This window comes from Lissotriton vulgaris, chromosome 10, assembly GCF_964263255.1.
Source record: "Lissotriton vulgaris chromosome 10, aLisVul1.2, whole genome shotgun sequence".
NCBI classification, from domain to species: Eukaryota; Metazoa; Chordata; class Amphibia; order Caudata; family Salamandridae; genus Lissotriton; species Lissotriton vulgaris.
This window is the reverse complement of record NC_141698.1, coordinates 1092510973-1092532309: the sequence shown is the minus strand read 5'-3', so window position 1 is coordinate 1092532309 and position 21337 is coordinate 1092510973. Positions and strand designations below refer to the sequence as shown.

Below are 21337 nucleotides of genomic sequence, written 5' to 3'. Positions count from 1 at the left end.
TGTTGTGCCTGACATGTGAAAGGGTCTCTCCAAGGCCAGCGCCTCTGAATGTCAGCATCATGTGTTGTGCCTGACATGTGAAAGGGTCTCTCCAAGGCCAGTGCCTCTGAATCCCAGCATCATGTGTTGTGTCTGACATGTGTGAGGGTTTATCCAAGGCCAGTGCCTATCAACACCAGCATCATGTAGTGTGCCTGAAACGTGCGAGGATCTGTTCAAGGCCAGCACCTCTGAATGTCAGGATCATGTGGTGAGCCTGACATGTGAAAGGGGCTCTCCAAGGCCAGTGCCTCTGAACGTCAGCATCATGTGTTGTGCCTGATATGTGAAAGGGGCTCTCCAAGGCCAGTTCCTCTGAATGCCAGCGTCATGTGGTGTCTCTGATATGTGTGAGGGTCTGTCCTAGGCCAGGGCCTCTTCAAGCCAGCGTCATGTGGTGTGCCTGGCATGTGCAAAGGTTTATCCAAGGCCAGTGCCTATCAACGCCAGCAACATGTAGTGTGCCTGCCACGTGCGAGGATCTGTCCAAGGCCAGTGCCTCTGAACGCAAGCGCCATGTGGTGTATCTGACATGTGCGAGGGTCTCTACAGGGCCAGTACCTCTCAACGCCAGCATCATGTGGTGAGCCTGACATGTGAGGGTCTCTACAGGGCCAGTGCCTCTGAACACCAGTGTCATGTGGTGTGCCTGACATGTGCAAGGGTCTCTCCAAGGCCAGTGCCTCTCAACGCCAGCGTCATGTGGTGAGCCTGAGATGTGCAAAGGTTTATCCAAGGCCTGTGCCTCTCAACGCCAGCATCATGTGGTGAGCCTGACATGTGCAAGGGTCTCTCCAAGGCCTGTGCCTCTCAACGCCAGCATCATGTGGTGAGCCTGACATGTGCAAGGGTCTCTCCAAGGCCTGTGCCTCTCAACGGCAGCATCATGTGGTGAGCCTGACATGTGCAAAGGTTTATCCAAGGCCAGTGCCTCTGAACGCCCGAGTCATGTGGTGTGTCTGACATGTGCGAGGGTCTGTCCAAGATTAGTGCCTCTGAACGCCAGAGTCATGTGGTGTGTCTGACATGTGCGAGGGTCTGTCCAAGGCCTGTGCCTCTCAACGCCAGCATCATGTGGTGAGCCTGACATGTGCAAAGGTTTATCCAAGGCCAGTGCCTCTGAACGCCAGCGTCATGTGGTGTATCTGACATGTGCAAGGATCTGTCCAAGGCCTGTGCCTCTCAACGCCAGCATCATGTGGTGAGCCTGACATGTGCAAGGGTCTCTCCAAGGCCAGTGCCTCTCAACGCCAGCGTCATGTGGTGTATCTGACATGTGCAAGGATCTGTCCAAGGCCTGTGCCTCTCAACGCCAGAGTCATGTGGTGAGTCTGACATGTGCAAGGGTCTGTCCAAGGCCAGTGCCTCTCAACGCCAGCGTCATGTGGTGTATCTGACATGTGCAAGGATCTGTCCAAGGCCTGTGCCTCTCAACGCCAGCATCATGTGGTGAGCCTGACATGTGCAAAGGTTTATCCAAGGCCAGTGCCTCTGAACACCAGAGTCATGTGGTGTGTCTGACATGTGCGAGGGTCTCTCCAAGGCCAGTGCTTCTGAACGCCAGCGTCATGTGGTGAGCCTGACATGTGCAAGGGTCTAGCCAAGGCCAGTGCCTCTGAACGCCAGCGTCATGTGGTGTGTCTGACATGTGTGAGGGTCTGTCCAAGGCCAGTGCTTCTGAACGCCAGCGCCATGTGGTGTGCCTGACATGTGCAAGGGTCTCTCCAAGGCCAGTGCCTCTGAACGCCAACGTCATGTGGTGTGTCTGACATGTGTGAGGGTCTGTCCAAGGCCAGTGCCTCTGAACGCCAGCATCATGTGGTGAGCCTGACATGTGCAAGGGTCTCTCCAAGGCCTGTGCCTCTCAACGCCAGAGTCATGTGGTGAGTCTGACATGTGCAAGGATCTGTCCAAGGCCTGTGCCTCTCAACGCCAGAGTCATGTGGTGAGTCTGACATGTGCAAGGGTCTCTCCAAGGCCAGTGCCTCTGAACGCCAACGTCATGTGGTGTGTCTGACATGTGTGAGGGTCTGTCCAAGGCCAGTGCCTCTGAACGCCAGCATCATGTGGTGAGCCTGACATGTGCAAAGGTTTATCCAAGGCCAGTGCCTCTGAACACCAGAGTCATGTGGTGTATCTGACATGTGCGAGGGTCTGTCCAAGGCCAGTGCCTCTGAACGCCAGCATCATGTGGTGAGCCTGACATGTGCAAAGGTTTATCCAAGGCCAGTGCCTCTGAACACCAGAGTCATGTGGTGTATCTGACATGTGCGAGGGTCTCTCCAAGGCTAGTGCCTCTGAACGCCAACGTCATGTGATGTGCCTGACATGTGCAAGGGTCTGTCCAAGCCCACTGCCTCGGAACGCCAGTGTCATGTGGTGTGCCTGACATGTGCAAGGGTCTAGCCAAGGCCAGTGCCTATCAACGCCAGCATCATGTGGTGTGTCTGACATGTGCGATGGTCTGTCCAAGTCCAGCACCTCTTAATGCCAGCATCATGTGGTGTGCCTGAAACGTGCGAGGATCTGTTCAAGGCCTCTGCCTCTGAATGTCAGCATCATGTGTTGTGCCTGACATGTGAAAGGGTCTCTCCAAGGCCAGTGCCTCTGAACGCCAGCGTCATGTGGTGTGTCTGACATGTGTGAGGGTCAGTCCAAGGCCAGTGATTCTGAACGCCAGCGTCATGTGGTGTGCATGACATGTGCGATGGTCTATCCAAGGCCAGCACCTCTGAACGCCAGCGTCATGTGGTGTGCCTGACATGTGCAAGGGTCTCTACAAGGCTAATGCCTCTAAACGCCAACGTCATGTGATGTGCCTGACATGTGGGAGGGTCTGTCCAAGGCCACTGCCCCGGAACGCCAGTGTCATGCGGTGTGCCTGACATGTGCAAGGGTCTAGCCAAGGCCAGTGCCTATCAACGCCAGCATCATGTGGTGTGTCTGACATGTGCGATGGTCTGTCCAAGGCCAGCACCTCTGAATCCCAGCATCATGTGGTGTGTCTGACATGTGTGAGGGTTTATCCAAGGCCAGTGCCTATCAACGCCAGCATCATGTGGTGTGCCTGAAACGTGCGAGGATCTGTTCAAGGCCAGCACCTCTGAATGTCAGCATCATGTGTTGTGCCTGACATGTGAAAGGGTCTCTCCAAGGCCAGCACCTCTGAATGTCAGCATCATGTGTTGTGCCTGAAATGTGAAAGGGTCTCTCCAAGGCCAGTGCCTCTGAATCCCAGCATCATGTGTTGTGTCTGACATGTGTGAGGGTTTATCCAAGGCCAGTGCCTATCAACGCCAGCATCATGTAGTGTGCCTGAAACGTGCGAGGATCTGTTCAAGGCCAGCACCTCTGAATGTCAGCATCATGTGTTGTGCCTGACATGTGAAAGGGTCTCTCCAAGGCCAGCACCACTGAATGTCAGCATCATGTGTTGTGCCTGACATGTGAAAGGGTCTCCCCAAGGCCAGCGCCTCTGAATGTCAGCATCATGTGTTGTGCCTGACATGTGAAAGGGTCTCTCCAAGGCCAGCGCCTCTGAATGTCAGCATCATGTGTTGTGCCTGACATGTGAAAGGGTCTCTCCAAGGCCAGCACCACTGAATGTCAGCATCATGTGTTGTGCCTGACATGTGAAAGGGTCTCTCCAAGGCCAGCGCCTCTGAATGTCAGCATCATGTGTTGTGCCTGACATGTGAAAGGGTCTCTCCAAGGCCAGCGCCTCTGAATGTCAGCATCATGTGTTGTGCCTGACATGTGAAAGGGTCTCTCCAAGGCCAGTGCCTCTGAATCCCAGCATCATGTGTTGTGTCTGACATGTGTGAGGGTTTATCCAAGGCCAGTGCCTATCAACACCAGCATCATGTAGTGTGCCTGAAACGTGCGAGGATCTGTTCAAGGCCAGCACCTCTGAATGTCAGGATCATGTGGTGAGCCTGACATGTGAAAGGGGCTCTCCAAGGCCAGTGCCTCTGAACGTCAGCATCATGTGTTGTGCCTGATATGTGAAAGGGGCTCTCCAAGGCCAGTTCCTCTGAATGCCAGCGTCATGTGGTGTCTCTGATATGTGTGAGGGTCTGTCCTAGGCCAGGGCCTCTTCAAGCCAGCGTCATGTGGTGTGCCTGGCATGTGCAAAGGTTTATCCAAGGCCAGTGCCTATCAACGCCAGCAACATGTAGTGTGCCTGCCACGTGCGAGGATCTGTCCAAGGCCAGTGCCTCTGAACGCAAGCGCCATGTGGTGTATCTGACATGTGCGAGGGTCTCTACAGGGCCAGTACCTCTCAACGCCAGCATCATGTGGTGAGCCTGACATGTGAGGGTCTCTACAGGGCCAGTGCCTCTGAACACCAGTGTCATGTGGTGTGCCTGACATGTGCAAGGGTCTCTCCAAGGCCAGTGCCTCTCAACGCCAGCGTCATGTGGTGAGCCTGAGATGTGCAAAGGTTTATCCAAGGCCTGTGCCTCTCAACGCCAGCATCATGTGGTGAGCCTGACATGTGCAAGGGTCTCTCCAAGGCCTGTGCCTCTCAACGCCAGCATCATGTGGTGAGCCTCACATGTGCAAGGGTCTCTCCAAGGCCTGTGCCTCTCAACGGCAGCATCATGTGGTGAGCCTGACATGTGCAAAGGTTTATCCAAGGCCAGTGCCTCTGAACGCCCGAGTCATGTGGTGTGTCTGACATGTGCGAGGGTCTGTCCAAGATTAGTGCCTCTGAACGCCAGAGTCATGTGGTGTGTCTGACATGTGCGAGGGTCTGTCCAAGGCCTGTGCCTCTCAACGCCAGCATCATGTGGTGAGCCTGACATGTGCAAAGGTTTATCCAAGGCCAGTGCCTCTGAACGCCAGCGTCATGTGGTGTATCTGACATGTGCAAGGATCTGTCCAAGGCCTGTGCCTCTCAACGCCAGCATCATGTGGTGAGCCTGACATGTGCAAGGGTCTCTCCAAGGCCAGTGCCTCTCAACGCCAGCGTCATGTGGTGTATCTGACATGTGCAAGGATCTGTCCAAGGCCTGTGCCTCTCAACGCCAGAGTCATGTGGTGAGTCTGACATGTGCAAGGGTCTGTCCAAGGCCAGTGCCTCTCAACGCCAGCGTCATGTGGTGTATCTGACATGTGCAAGGATCTGTCCAAGGCCTGTGCCTCTCAACGCCAGCATCATGTGGTGAGCCTGACATGTGCAAAGGTTTATCCAAGGCCAGTGCCTCTGAACACCAGAGTCATGTGGTGTGTCTGACATGTGCGAGGGTCTCTCCAAGGCCAGTGCTTCTGAACGCCAGCGTCATGTGGTGAGCCTGACATGTGCAAGGGTCTAGCCAAGGCCAGTGCCTCTGAACGCCAGCGTCATGTGGTGTGTCTGACATGTGTGAGGGTCTGTCCAAGGCCAGTGCTTCTGAACGCCAGCGCCATGTGGTGTGCCTGACATGTGCAAGGGTCTCTCCAAGGCCAGTGCCTCTGAACGCCAACGTCATGTGGTGTGTCTGACATGTGTGAGGGTCTGTCCAAGGCCAGTGCCTCTGAACGCCAGCGTCATGTGGTGAGCCTGACATGTGCAAGGGTCTCTCCAAGGCCTGTGCCTCTCAACGCCAGAGTCATGTGGTGAGTCTGACATGTGCAAGGATCTGTCCAAGGCCTGTGCCTCTCAACGCCAGAGTCATGTGGTGAGTCTGACATGTGCAAGGGTCTCTCCAAGGCCAGTGCCTCTGAACGCCAACGTCATGTGGTGTGTCTGACATGTGTGAGGGTCTGTCCAAGGCCAGTGCCTCTGAACGCCAGCATCATGTGGTGAGCCTGACATGTGCAAAGGTTTATCCAAGGCCAGTGCCTCTGAACACCAGAGTCATGTGGTGTATCTGACATGTGCGAGGGTCTCTCCAAGGCCAGTGCCTCTAAACGCCAGCGTCATGTGGGGCTCAGAGGCACTGGCCTCTGCGAGGCACTGGGAGGTTCTCTCCAAGGCCTGCAGTGTTTTAGAGTCATGGCTCTGTATGGAGATGGCACTGCTCTATTGCTGGCCATCTGGGACCAGTCCAAGGCAGGCTGGCACTAGCTCTGCACAATGCTGCTGTGATGTGTGCAATGGTGATCCATGTAAAAACATGTGCATCAAAACACCTTTGCAAAAACAATACTTTATATTAGTTGGTCAATACACATTTTTGTTAAAGGCTGAAGCAAAACTGCCCAATCCGTGTGTAAAACTGCCCATCGTTAGGAAGTTTTTTCTTCGTCAAAGCTTGTCATAGAAAAAATGGCAGCCTTGACAGAGGTCTTTAAAGTTATGCGTCAAAATGCATCACTTTCTATCAGCAATCTCTTCAACGCCCTCCTAGTGACGCCAGGTTGCACCACAGCACACTCTCACACGGCTCACAATTGGAATTCCTCCAACCAGACATAACCTGGGCACAGTCAACTGGGTGCTTGGAAGAACCCTGGGAGCCATTTCTGAACTTAGAAGAGGCGAGAGCTACTTGGGAATTTTAGAAACCAATGTAGGCCTTGAGGAGTTGGGAAGTCTCTTCTGCATTATGAAAGAAACTCGGGCCCCAAACAAACTACAGAAGGGCCTGATTAGTGCACTGTCAAGCTGTCCATCAGCTGAGAACCCTCTGTTCCCGGATGTTCACCTTTGACCTGTGTGTCTGTGGTGTGATTGGAGAGACTGCCCTCTGTCAGCTCTCAGCAGGGTGCAGGATCATGGGTGGTTTCCAGATGAGCACTGGCGGTGTAGCATAAAATGAACCTATAATGAGTCTCGGTTCTTCAAGGATGAACATTGCAGCTGAATATAATTGTTCTGAATAATTCAACCGACTGAAATCCTAAGCACTGCTTGGGAGATGCACAGCACACTTTATTATTCTCAATAAAAAGCATCTTCAACTTCACACGGTCTGGAAACGTTCATTTGATAATAAGGTGTCTAGAGACACTATTCTGTCGTAGAGCGCTACAAATGTCTTTAATCTAGCCTAATCTAAATTATGGAGACAATACAGTTTTGTTCTCATTTACACAGTGTGCACCGTTGACTAAGATGGGATAATGCTCACATAACAGGTGTTAGCACGTCCTAAGGGAATGCCAATCATTTCACCAGAACTTAGAAGGATGAAAACCTAAGTCAGCCCTACTTGCATTGAGACTTGTGGTCTGCAGGTTAGCAGGGACTTCTGCAATGTTAGTAGATGTCTTACAAAAGGCTTTTCTGAAGAGCTCCTTATGTTAAATGCAATTATCCTGATCTACTAATGATAGTGTTGTTACAGTACCAGTGACCTCATCAGACAGTTACATTTTTGGCCACTATATGCAGGATTACTAGTAGGGCTCACTTCAGTACATCAGGCAGGGTTCTCAGCAATGCTATAAATTGTTTTGTCAATTCCAAATGTCTTTACATGGGTAACACATCACAGCACGGCGGAAACACCCCTGGCATCAAGGTAATGATACTGGCAATACGTCTCCTCAAAGCCAGATGGTTTATCACTCAAATATCAACCTTAATTAAATTTGGGAAATTCAGCCATTTTTCAATAATACACACACTCAGTTGTGGTATAAATATATTAACTCAACCAAGCAAAAGCTTCTAATTTATTAAGGTCCCTGCACACTGGATGGCTACTTACAAGTTGCTGGGAAGCTTCCAGTAGCTCACGCGGTACGCGTTGGAGAAGCCTACTCTAGCCCATCAAATAAACCCTTGGACATGTTAGCTCTGACACAGATCCCCATTCTTGTAGTGTGTGTTCAAAGAACTGCTGTACCTCTCACTTCTGTACGTTAGGCCCTCATTAAGCCCTGAGCTCAAAGGCTGGGCTGCAAGCCCCCTCACCACCAGGGGAAAATGCAGCAGAACAGGCTGGCCATAGGGCCATAAAGGCTTGTTTGTGAAAGGGGAATTGAAGGGGTCTTGAGACCTTTTTATTAATTGAAAATGTGCTACCATCTTGAAAGTTATTTGAGAACTTGGGAAGGCATTGGAGTTTTATGTAAATTTATAAAAGTCACTTCAGAATTTTGAATTTTCAAAGGGCTTCGGAACCCATTGTAAGGTTGGGGAGACTTTCAGGCAGAAGTGTATGAATTTGAAAGAAACTTTTGGAGTCGGTCGAGCTTTTATAGGAGCAGTTTTATTAGTCATTAGGAAAGAGGTGTCATCAGTCATTGGGAAAATTGGAAGGGACCTTCGCAAATCATTCCGATATATCAGATGTTTTTGAGAGGCCCCACACAGCATGAACACTTGTTTCTAAGTTAAAAAATGTCTTTCAGGAAAATGAAACCATGGCAACGTCAGCATCCGGTGCGATCTATAGGTGTAGCTGTGATCGCCCGCTCATCGTTAATAAGGGTGGGTGGAACCCGTGGAATTTGACTTACATAAAAACTCTGTGAGATTTGCCAACAGGCTGAAATAGGCATGTCATGCTGCTCGCACTGTGATTTTGCACTGTTAGCACGTTCCATGTTGTAAAATCAGCGCAAACGGCATCACGTCGCGGTGCACCAGACGGCGCGGCTACTCGAGTTGATTTTGCTGCCTCTCAAGTCGATTTTTTACCTAGGCGGCAGCCTTCTGACTGCGAATGCTCGCGACGGCCCGCATCGGAAACATCTCACTGGATGTCCCCGTAGAGACCTGCAATCGCGCAAGGGGACGCTCGCGCTCGCTAACTTACCATTCTGGAGCCTCGCACAAGACGGATTCAGCCGTGCAGCAGTTGGCGGAATTTGGCCGAAAGGCCAGATTACAAGAGCAATGCTGAGTCGCCAAATTCTGCCAATTTCACAGACGGAACAGAATTCTCCGCCCACCCTAATAATTAATAGAAAGGGCAAGCTTGCTTAAGAAGCTAATAATTAGCTTGTTCACGAAGGTGCGGTCCTAAAAAAGGATGAGACGTGGGAATAACACCCTCTCTCTCCCTCCCTTTTGAAGGCCAGGAACCACATAGTAATTCTAAAGTCATATGGGAACTTGGAAAGGGTGTTAGGGACACCACACTTGCTGAACATTTGGAAGCAACATTTGAGATCATTCAGAAATTTCAAAGGCACATGAAAATTTAGAAGGAAAATTGTGGGTCAATTGGGGTTTTTGAAGGGGGCATAAAGTCATGAGGGAGTTTTAAAGTCACATTGGAAATAGAACACTAGAAGTACTTTTATGATTTGGGAGAGGTCTGGCAAAAGTCCTTTTATTACATTTGAGAGTGGCATTAAGAGTCAGTTATGAATTTTGGAGTGCGTGCGTCATTTGGGGTCATGGCCTCTGCATTCCACTCCACAACAAGCGCTGGATGCACACTCACTCTGCCCAAAGTATATTTCCTACATCGTGTTGTCATCTTCTCGGCGGTTTACATTATCTGTAAACACTCCCACGTCTCGTATGCCATATTAAGGACATTTATAAAAAAAAAAACAAAGTCAGTTATAAAGAATAAAAGATGGCGGACAGGTAATTCAGCTCTGTCTTCATCTTATGCAAAGTAAAGGCCAACAATGTGCTCCTGATTTCACCATTCGGGCAAGAATGAAAAGTTGATTGTCGTCACTCCATCCCGCAAAGATGAAAAGATGAGAAAGTCTACTGCCACAAGTCTTGTAGCCCATAGATTTGTGAAAACATTAGCGTGACATCAGCTACATGTCCAGTAAGCATCCAGCTTTCACAGCAAAGTGCTGCACTACATCAACAAGGGCGTCTCACCATTGGTGGGGCAGGTGCAGTGGCACCGGGGCCCATTGAACCCTGATAAGTGTTGTATTTACTATCCCAACAGCAGTCAAAGGGGTCATTGCGCTTGCTTGCGCCATGGCCCTGGTAAGCCTTGCTACGATACACTGCATCAAATTCCAATCTAGGGGGCAGATTTACAAGCCCCTTGCGCCACTTTTGCGTCATTTTTCCCATGTTACAAATGATGCAAAAGTGGCTCAAGGGCCTTGTTAAGAAGCCGCTAGGTATCTGGGAAGTTGCAAATTGAGCCTAATGAATTCTGGGTGACGTAGTCCTCTTTTGCTTCCATTAAATAATTAGATTAACACACCTGGATCAGTGATTGGAAGGTGGAAGCTTTAGGGCTGGAGGTGGTGTAATGACCTGGAGTGAGGTGGTCTCCCTAATGATCCAGACTCTCTTTCTAGTGGGGTGTTGAGGCGAAAAAAATCACCACCGTCCTTTCAGTTTGAAAGTAGTAAGAAAAGTGTTTTTTAATTAACTGGCGAGAAAACTACACAACTATTACTCATAAGAAAAGTATGAAAATGTGCAGGGGAAAGAAAGCAATGAAGGGCTGTACACGTGGGAAGGGTTGAAAACTCCATAAGCCAGGGCTAGGTCGGTGATGGGGTCCACATGAGACCTCGCTCCTGTAACAAAAGGTGTGAACAGCACAACCGGGGTGCAGTTGGCCACGTATTCCAGCACATTTTCAGTTTCCATATTTTTTTTTATTTGGGACAGATTGTAAAAGGACAGTTATTTTTCTTTTATCTGGGACAAACTTATGAAAGGACAGTTATTTTTTTTTTCTTGATACAGATTTATAAAAGGACATTTCCGCCGTCTCAGTAATTCATCTTATGAATATAGTAGATATGCCTCTTGCTAGACATGAATGAATGCAAACGAACGTTGACTTAACATAGCTCTTTAATTTAGGATCAGGTCATGATACAGGTTCAAAGTCCAAATACTCATTCTCCTGGCGAGTAGATTTTTGTGAGCCCCGGCTCTCAGCAGTCACACCTTATCAAAATCTTCTCAAAGCCGCAGGCACAGAGGTTTCACACCATTATCGGTGCCACTTTAGAAATAATGAAATCATATTTGGGACTTAAATTTAACCCATGTGAAAAAATCCAACTACAATAATATTGAGATAGTCAGACGTTTGCAACCTGGCCTTTATCTTGAAATATGGCTTTCTTCAAAAGTCACTTTCTTGGTTCTGACTTCTTCATTTTCTGAACATAAGAATCAAGTCAACCTTTGAAGGTTTTTAAAATGTGTTTCAGAAAAAAACACTGGAACATGTTTTCCTTTTTTTGTCCTAAATCAGGATATTAAGATGCACACGTCATAGCCAGTTGCACAGGTAACTGATTGCGAAACAGTGGCTCGCCCACCTGGTTAGTTTTCCCACTCCGCAATTCCCTTTTGCAATGGGGCACATGGTCAGCTTCCATCCACAGATCTCAGATGCCTGTTAGGAACATACTACAAAATGTGGTCATCCCAATTTTGGGGGCTAACATGATGTGCACCAATGTCCTTAACTTGATTCTGGCTAAAAAAGAAATCCAGTAAAGATGCCGAAGGGTGAGCGAGATGTGGTCCATTCTGGACATAGCAGCAGTCATGGGGTCCCCTCCCTCAAGAGATCCCTAACTTGGACCAGGTGCCACTGTCTGACAACAGCTGTAGACCCTACCTGCCTCTTGGGGTCCTTAACACCCAGAATCCTGACTGGGGCAGAAGGCGCTATGTGTTGGGTGGCCCAGCAGCAGAAGTAGGCAACGATCCCCAGATGCCCTAGAACCTCAGCAGCTACACTATTACCCAAGGAGGGGACCTAGAAGGCCCATAGCAGTGTTGTGTCACCTTAGGCTAGTTGTCTCTTTTGAACTATTGCAGGTTCTTGACACTGAAGACAGACAGACCTTCTCGCTAATGAAGAGAACAGAATGTGAACCCACACATGTTTCTATGTCAAAATATTGAGTACAAACGTATTATACAACAAAAATATTGTGGCCAAATTATTGACAACCAAAATATTTTTGGGGTAAGTACATACCAGTAAGTATAGATTTAACATTCATAAATTTACTTCCATATATCTTGGTGTTATATGTCATCAAGCTACACACAGGAATTAAAGCTATACTTACCTACAAATACCCACCTTCATGATAGGGTGGTGGTCAATATTTGTCTCACAATATTTTTGTAGGGCGATATTGCATCCAGAGTGTTCCAGACCTACCCTCACAAATATTGTTGGCGGTAAAGAAATGTGTCTATGGTCCCATGGACCTAGTAATAGACTTTCTTTGTTTTGATGGGAATTGGTAGCAAGTTCAAAAGTTGGGTAGGCTGTAGTGAAAATGCCCGACCTCCCTCACACTTTGTTGAGGATCGACACCAATGAGCCATACTCATCTGGAGCCTAAGAGGCCATTGGAGACCCCTAGATTGAAGTCCAGTAAGCACAGTGGGAATATCTCCAAATGGTTCCCATGAAGGGAGTCAGAAGTTTTATCTCTGGAATTGCTGTGATATGTCTTGCTTGAAGATTTGAATGGCTGCCAATAGCCATAGGTGCTGCAGCATTATATGAAATGCACGTAAAGGTACCCAGGATTACCACAAAAGCATTGTTTGTAGAAAGTGCAGACCCTGAGGAAGGTCTTGATCTGAATCAAGGTTACTTGAACCTGTTCTTATCTCTTTTCCAGACTGAAACCAGGGGGAATGGAAGCATAAACAAAAGGCTCTCCTCTATTGTGGAGGACGAAGAAGACTCTGGTGACGAGGACGACCCGGGGTCTCCTACTACGATCCGTACCAGAAGCACTTCGAAGTTCAAGAAAGGGGGAAACATAAAGCAGCTCGCTTCGGGGACGGTCCCATTCAAGTCACCCATCAGGTCCAGCAGCCCGAACACCACAAGGAACCGACAAGAATACGATCCGCAGTACAACGGCAGGAAGAGAGATAAAAACCTTCGACTACACCTCACCACGGTGACCAACATTGGCCCCCCAGACCTCAGCCCCAGGTACACACCCATGTTGTGTGGTCTTGCAAGGGGCTAATTTATTTGTTTCTTTCTATCTTCTTGTCTTTGTTTCTTTCCTTGTCTTAATTCATATATGTTGTATTTGGTTTTTTTTTTTGGTTCTTTAGTTCAGTTCAGTTCAGATTAGCTTTATTCGATTTTGGTGTAAAATCATAAAAGCAGCAACAATACATAAATAGATATCTTAACATTTCATTACAAAGTTAATATCAATTATTAAAACAGGATTAAATAAGTATGACGGATCAGCTAATCAATATAAAACATTTCATTATCAAGTAGAACAACTCTAAAAACAAAAAGGGTCATGCATACAGTGCCACAAAATAGCTTAAGGTTCAGGGGAAGAACATCAGGAAAACCTATGTCTTAATAATTGCATACTACCGTGTCAATTAAGCTAGTACTCATGAGTGGCCTCTTTGTAGTTGGTTCTCAGAAAATACAATTTTTAAACAGTGGTTCAAATCTATTAGAGGCTAGAAGGTTAGTGGCGCTAACCTTCTAGCCTTAGAAGCTCTAAGTTGTTTATGACTTTAATTTATTATTTGCCCCCTTCATTTATTTTTGTGTATATTTGCTTATTTTTTGTGTTGTTGGTAGGCGACCAAGAGCTGTTTTTGAACTTGTTGAGGGGAAAACTCTGTGATTTCATGAAAGATGGTTCAATTGAGCAGTAAGAGTTGTTATGATATGGCTTGCATGGACCATGAACAAGATTAGTTTAGCTTCTCGATGGACTGGATTGTTTAGAGCTAGTTCTAGAACGTTTCATTGTCCCCTCGTGCTCTTAAGCTGGGTACAGGTGGCTAATAAATCACAGAGTTAGTGGTTGATAGTGCACTGAAAATGTATGTATCGCTATTGCTTTAAATAGGCCAGTACTGTCCGGTACTGGGTACCAGCACTTTTTTATTTTGAGAAGGACAGGACCCGCACTTTTCAAGGGAAACACAATATTTTTAATTGGAGAGTACCAGCACTTCTCAGAAACAAGCAGGAACTCTGATACAGAGTACCTGCACTTCTATTTTTCCATTTCAATCACTATGTATCGCATCTGCATAGCGCATAGTTACACTCAGGAGTGTCTGGATGCAAGAGACTGTTTATTGAACGTTGGCAGTGAATAGCCGAGGTCTCAATAGTTTTTTAACAGTCCCTCTGAACTAGAGCTATGAAGCTCCAGTGTTTAATAGTGAGAAAATAGAAGGTGCCGCCATCTTGGTGAGCCTTCGAGGTTTCAGGAGCCCTAGAACCTCATGAGAAGAGGAGGGAAGAGTCCTAGCTGAAGCACAGGGAATTGATGGAGATTTTAGAGAAGGAGCACCCTTGACATTGAAGGTGCAGAAAAAGAGGCCGAGACTTCTGATATGAACATGCTTGTCTAATGAAAGCCAGGGCAACTTCAACACTTGCACTATCCTCGGTCTTCTCTTCCCTTCAATGCTCCTAAAAGGTACGTGTTGTACTTGATGTGCTTGTTTAAGGTTCTACCTAGAACCTTCATGTGTTGCCATGGTACTTGTGTATATTGGATTCTATGACTGGTAGTTGGTGCCTCTCGCCTGCCGTGAGAGGAGCAGTGGCTCGTTTTTCCCACTAATAAAGCACTTCAACTTACCTTCTGTGTCCTGTGATGGTATCTTGTGTCCGGGGGCACAACAGTCTTCGGACTGCGGGCCAACTCACGGGCAATGTCACCAGAGGCAGACTGGTCCATATAGAGCTCTAATGAAAAGTTGCTAGACCTGGGATGCACTCGGCCGGGAAGCATCCTTTACCACACAACCATTACAACGCATAATGGTTACATCGTGGTTTTGACAACGCAAGTCGTTACATCTACTTGCATTGGAGGGTGCTCTAGACTAAGGAATAGTGTGAATTACTATTCCAACACCTTCCCTACTGTACGTAGACTGGAGTTGGAATACTAATTCACACTATTCCTAATTCCAGCGCCCTCCAACGCAAGTCGATGTAACGACTTGCGTTGTCAAAACCACGATGTAAAATACTGCGTTGTGATGGTATGCGTGGTATCATCACACATTCCACTCGGCCACATGTCCAGCTCGCCCAGTTGCCTAACGGTTAATTTATTCTACCCCAGCATTCCCAGCTTCCAGAGTTCCTAACCAGTCAGTAATAATTCCAATTTCTCTGCATTCTAATAGACAACTGGTTACACATAGCTTTCGTCTGGAGACCATTCAGGGAGGCCTCTACCTTGCATGCTGATGTGGAACCTGCCTTCACCTAAACATTCAGGGTCCTTTCTTCCTCTCTCTCCACAGGGTGGTCGACGGGATCGAGGATGATGACAATGAGGGAGGACAGGCCTTCGACTTCGGAGCAGACCAAATCAGGCGGGAGTCTAGACTCAACCACAACCTAGGTGACTACCTCTGTGTTTGACCTGTGTGATGATAGCCTCTCTCCTTTCAGGGCTCCAATGTCTCTTGTTCCGACATCGTTTCAATGCACTTTCCTGTCTGATACCACCATGTCTGATACCACCAAATAGATTGACTGGACCTGGTGCTGCCTTCAGTTCAGTGAGATGTGACTTAAATGTAAATGTGTTTGTATTTATATAGCGCCTTCTACCCAGAGGTCTCGTAGCGCTGTATTCATACCGCTGTGGAACCCTTCCTAGCTTTCCTGTGAGATGTCCACTCCTGGGCAACCCCAAGGTGAAGCCAGGCATCCAAGCGCTGCTGGGGCCGTTGTGAAGATTAAGCAAGCTATTGCCCAGAGTCACAGAGTCGGACCAATGATTAGGCTAGGCACTGAGGCGGGAATTATCTGGTCCGGGGAGATTGAGTCCAAGAGCCGCCGAGGTGGGAATTGAACCCTGGTCCCTGGCCAGACCTCTGCATCAGGTCTGCCGCTCTAACCATTGAGCCACGCTTCTCCACTTCATTAGCATTAACAATTCATAAACTTAACCTTGATTGCAGCAACTGGTGAAGCCGCCCTGCGAGCGACGTCTTGCACGCCGTCACACGTTGAAGTAAATTGTGACAGTATCCTAGTCATTTCAGATGCCACAATACTAGACTCCTCAGATCATTCTGTCCTACCTGTTGTGTGCATTTTGATGGCATTACCCCATCAGCGAGGAGCAAGTTAGAAAATTGGCTGTAACAGAACCTCTACCACTAATAGACAGGGGTCCGAACAGCCCTCCCCGTGCTCATATCTACTGATTTAAGGGCAGTGAATGGTAGATGACCTTTGGCTGAGCCCCCTTCACATCCACCACTGGGTCCACCAACTATCAATTTTGAGGCTACTCAAACACTGACAGGCAGGCCACCCCGTCTAAACACATCTGTCCGCCGCCCAATGTTCAGTCGCGTTATCACAAGCAATGCAGTGTTTCACAGATCAGGCATACAAGTAACCATGCCATGCTCTGGGGTACCTCCCATGATATCAGAGATGCTTGAAATATGGGTCCAGGGATGTAGTCCCAGTACCCCCATTTGCTTTAAGAAACTCCACCGGGATACACTTGTAGACTTTTTCCTCTTAAGTGACTGGCACATGGCCGAGGCAGACACTTCTGGGAGAACAACCGTCTGCTTTGGCAGCAGGACCAGGATATGGGATCCTTTCTATGCCTCCAAGTATGTGGCTGTTTAAATGTTTGCCATAAAATCTCAAAATTGAGCCCTTGCTATCTCCTAAATCGTCTTGTTGTTTGAGATTTCAATGGGTAACTTCATGCTCATACCTGCTGTTCACAGGAACGCCAACCAATGTCCCTGTGTCTCCCCTCACTTCCAGTACACTCGCCAACCTGCAACCGCCCAGCATTTCTCCATCCTACCCATCCCCCAACAACATCCACCCTTTCTCACATTCTGAGAGAGCACAATTTCCTTGAAGATTGAGTCAAAATCAGGTCATTGTGCCAAAAATCCCTAAAATTGCAGATCTCTGTGGTTGATAGCAGGCAACAACACCCTCATCTCCCCCAACAAACAACAATCTCTGTAACTAATAGAGGGGGCCCTCATTTTCTATAGCTGCGAAGATCTTGAGTTTTTATGGACAAGACTAGACTGTGTATATCCCATACGTCAGAATATAAATTGCATAGGATATAATGGGATTTATATTTAGGCAGACGGGATATCCGTCACAGTTGTAACCCATCCGCCACGATCTAAATCAAGCCCTTAGTTCAATTTTGCCAAAAGAAAATTCATAAATTTCCAAACAATCAAGGCTGGTGGAATCCTACTCCTGTGGATGGCTTTTGTGTATATAGAAATCCTGCCAGTGTGAAGGAATTTATGCAAACACAAATTTAGGATGAGCGGCAGATTTGTGGACATGTTCCAGCTGGTGTACCTTCAAAAATAGGTGAACATCCACAACCCTTTAAATTAGTAGGCACTCAGATACCCCCTAGAGGCATTATCCCTCCCTGAAATCCCTTGCAAATGGATTCTTCCAAACAGGGCAATTAAAGGCATTTCCAAAGTGGCCCTGACACTCCCTCATACGCAACAGGAGAGAGTGAGAAGGTGTTTTAAAGGAAAAATATTTTCCCTATTGACAAAGTTAGATCCTCAAATGGATATTCGTGTGTGCAGCAATGGTACACAGGTGAGTACTCCTAAAAATGTAAGACCGATGTCCATCGCAGACATCTAGCTGTAATCATGAGTCTTTTTGATAATCCCAAATAAGCTGAAAATTTTTCGCAAAATGAGTAAGAGTATGGGAGCAGATTTCAGACTTTTTCATCTCTTTCACATTGGGCCAATGTTTTCCAAAGATTATGTATCATGCAGTGACAATTAGTCACAAAACTGCTTCTAGTGTCAATTTACAATGAAGCTCGTTTGAATGGGTTCTTAAGGAAAGAATGCTCAAATGATTGAGAAAAACAGGAGCAGACAGTGAGAAATACAGCCAGTAAAGAAGTGAAATCCAAGCAGGTACAAGAGTTTCAAAGTGATCTATTCCAGTCATAAACATAGGAGCCCACGACCCATCCTGCGCTCAATGCTAGCTCTCGTCCAACTGAAGCAAGCTGAGAAGAACCGCCACCAGGAGAACAACACTGGGCCATGAGTGCAGGTCAAAAGAAAACAAATACAGAGAGTAAACAAGTCACGAGCAACATGGCATGGCGGTCATGGAACGTGTGTGCCAACACAATGCATCATATAAGAAGCAAGGTAAGTAAATGGTAACATACTGAATGGTACATCTTGTTTCCCCTTACAAAACAAAGAAAGAAGAAAAACTGTAGGGTTGTTGGTGAGTGGGGTGCGAGTCCTGGTCAAGCAACAGCCTCAATCCCTGGCAGGGTGAACCACAAAACAATCACTAAATTAACCTGTGCTTAACCATGTGTAGCTTGGCACAAAAAGCAGTCCGGGTTAAATAAAGGCAAAGTGTAAAGTATTTATGCGGCACACAAACACTAATAAAGTAAAAACACAACACAAGAAAAATCCCACACCAATTTAGATTGTTTATTATTTGACACCAAAACGACAAAATCCAATCAAAGAATTAGAATTATGACATTTTTAGTAAAAACTAGCCCTTATTTAAAGATCAGAGTGCTAACCGCGGACATCTAGTCACGTGGGACCTGGTCAAAGGAAGAAAAAAAATGGCCGACCATGATGGAGCGCTGCTCGTTAAAAAGAAGTGGATTAGGCCCAGTCTACCCTTAGCTTCGGACATAGAAGAATTTCCAAGAAAAATGTTTTGACCAGGTAGAGTTCAGCGGAGCAAGGATGCAGGCGGTGTCCGAGGAAAGTGCCTTGTCACCGCTGGATGAAGTCACGGAAAACATTTCTATGTTTAGACTTAGTCCCCTTTCTGGAAGTCAAAAATATCTAGCAGGACAAGGCAGGAGGCTGCAGCCGAATACAGTTCCAAGAGCTCAGACAAACTTTTGGCAAAGGATCGCTGAACACGATTTGCTGCAGCAGAAAAGAATGTAGAGGGAGCAGCTGAGAAGTCAGCTGACTGGTGATGCACCTTTTATGGAGTGATGAGCAGGTGGGTACTGATCTTACATTGGTTCTCAGAGCAGTTTTAAACCAAAATATTTCTAAGTCCCAAGTTTTGGATTTTAGCAATCTGGGCAGCTTGAGCACCACAGCGTAAGGTCCAGGACCGGTGGGACACCCCTTGAGGGTTCAGAGCGTACTCAGGCTGAGTCCAGGTGTGGGTTCAAGATGGTGGGAGCCTTTTACGTCCCTATGGATCTCAACAGAAGGCCAGCAGACTAGCCCTTGCTGTCAGTGTAGCAGTAGTGAGTTCAGGTGAAGATACAGGGCTTAATCAGTAGGACTCGCCTCTGAGCATTCAAGGCAGCCAAAAAGTAGCAGAGCAGTCCTTCCCAGGTGCAGCAAGGCAATCTTATGGAGTACACAGCAGACCACAGCAGCAGGCAGTCCTCTGAGAATCCTTCCGCAAGTCCAGAAAGTGAACTATATAGTGTGTCTGAGAGCCCTATTTTTATACCTGGTGCCTCCTTTGAAGTTGGGAGTAGTTTCTAGAGGTTACTCTCCGGAGAGCAATTAAACAAGTGCAATGCACTTTAAACCTTGCCCCGCTGAGATGCTGTTAATTAATGACACTGTAATAAATTCTGAGAGAACGCTACATCCGGCAACGTTTCGATCTGTGATACGCAGTGCCAAATGTCTGACCGCCGTGAAGTTCAAAGGTGAATTGGCATGGGACATGATCATGCAAGAGGAGCCAGGTTCCCGGCCAGCGCAGCCAAATAGGGAGGAGGCCAGTTGGGGTAATGGGGGCGGGGTCAGAAATTTCTCCAAGAATGCACAAACAGCCAATGGCAGGGACAGGTTCTTCCCACGAAGTTAGGCAGGTGAAGGGGCTAGTCACAGGAAATGCTGCCAGGCAGACTGATAACAGCATCGAAAGGCTTCTCGTATGTGGTTTATAGCGGCGCAACCGCCCCCCCAAAAAAATCCTTGGTGTGGCTAGGGAATGCGGGTGAGGCAAGCAGTCTGTAGCCGGGCGCAAGTGTAGACGTCAGTCGCCGGCAGTTCCAATAAAAAAGCAATGTAGCACAACGGCTGAAAGTGGAGAGGGGAACCAGGGAGTCAAAGCCTCTGGAAAAAAATGTGCAGGTGGAGGAGGACAGTAGACTCCAAAATAGATGTGGGGACGCAGATCAATCTAAAATATAGTGTAAAATGCCAGATTTCTTTTTCATAGGATTTTTCAGAAAATTCATGCAATTAGGCAAAAGGAAATTACATGAATTTCGCACACTGCTAATCTTAACTTGGCATTAAAAAAAATACATATTTAATTAAAAAATAGTAACACACCTTTTTCAATGTGATAATTGGGGAAAGTGAGGAGATGGTAGCTAAAAATACAACTACAGAACAATGAAGCCTTATGTCATCTCATAAGCACTCATGCAAATTAAAAGTTCAGATGCTTTTAGAGTTGACGGGAGAAAAACTTCTTACTTCAGGCTCTTAAATGTGCCCCAAACTGCAGGCCACTCTTAAACCTGGACCATAAAATGCAGTTGCACACTAGTATATGTTCAGCAGACATACATATTTTGTTCTAAATATCATTTGCAAAAATATTGCCCCATTTGTGTAAATATTTTCTTTTAGTAACTTCAGTGGGGTGATATTAGAAAAATATATATTTAGGACACAACATTGATGTAAAATGATATTATGACCATGATCTTCTGAATTGTGGGCTCTGAGTTGCTTTAGGTGTGCCCTCTAGTAGCATTAGAACCTTCATGCAGATCACACATGCTGTCAGTGCAGTAGCCCTTTCGGTAAGAAGGTAAGTGCTTGAAGAACGAAGACCGCGTGGGAAGGGTTTTTAAAATTGAGGTGAAGGTGGTGGGATTTTGGGCCAGGATCAAACATTTTGGGCCACACTTACTAAGACACAAAGAGGAAAGTTTCTCCTAAGTGTGGTCAATCTAATTTTCTTTGCATCATATCTGCCAATGACTGGAGCTTTTTAGAAATGTTCATGCGCCTAAAGAACGTATTGCGATTTCCGAAAAAGAATTTTGAGTATGCAACCAGCATCTCCAAGATGCTCCATCCTTCTACAGATGTGCAGCAATCCCACTCCCAGTCTTGTGTAAATTCCATGTGAGGTTTGCATCTCCTCAGATGCTCCAGAGAAGGTCTGAACAGACCTGTCCCTCAGAGGCAACTGAACATGTGTAGGAGGAGTGATGCTGAAAGGGAAGCTCTGCTCTTTGCTTATTGACTTTTGCGTTGTTTGCAGACTCTGCAGAATTCAGCCCGGCGATCCTCGTCATTACAGCAGAAGAAACCAAACAGCAGGTGTGTCGGCTTAACTACGAGGTAAGCGGCATCTGGGGAAGGCGATGGCTGGTTTGCGATTGAGCTAAAATCAATTGTTTAATTAATTAAAAAGTAGTAGAAAGCTCACAATGTCTGGTC

At 47.1% G+C, this 21337-nt stretch overlaps 1 protein-coding gene across 2 annotated transcripts in view; it reads left to right on the top strand.

Moving 5' to 3' along the window:
• The window catches only part of KCNH8 (potassium voltage-gated channel subfamily H member 8), a 960407-nt gene that overhangs the window by 873217 nt on the left and 65853 nt on the right, over nucleotides 1-21337 (top strand). For both annotated transcript variants that reach the window (XM_086942172.1, XM_086942171.1), the window contains 3 exons: nucleotides 12520-12842; nucleotides 15164-15264; nucleotides 21159-21238. In XM_086942172.1, the coding sequence (XP_086798298.1) occupies nucleotides 12520-12842; nucleotides 15164-15264; nucleotides 21159-21238 (504 nt within the window). The remainder of the gene's footprint in view (nucleotides 1-12519; nucleotides 12843-15163; nucleotides 15265-21158; nucleotides 21239-21337) is intronic.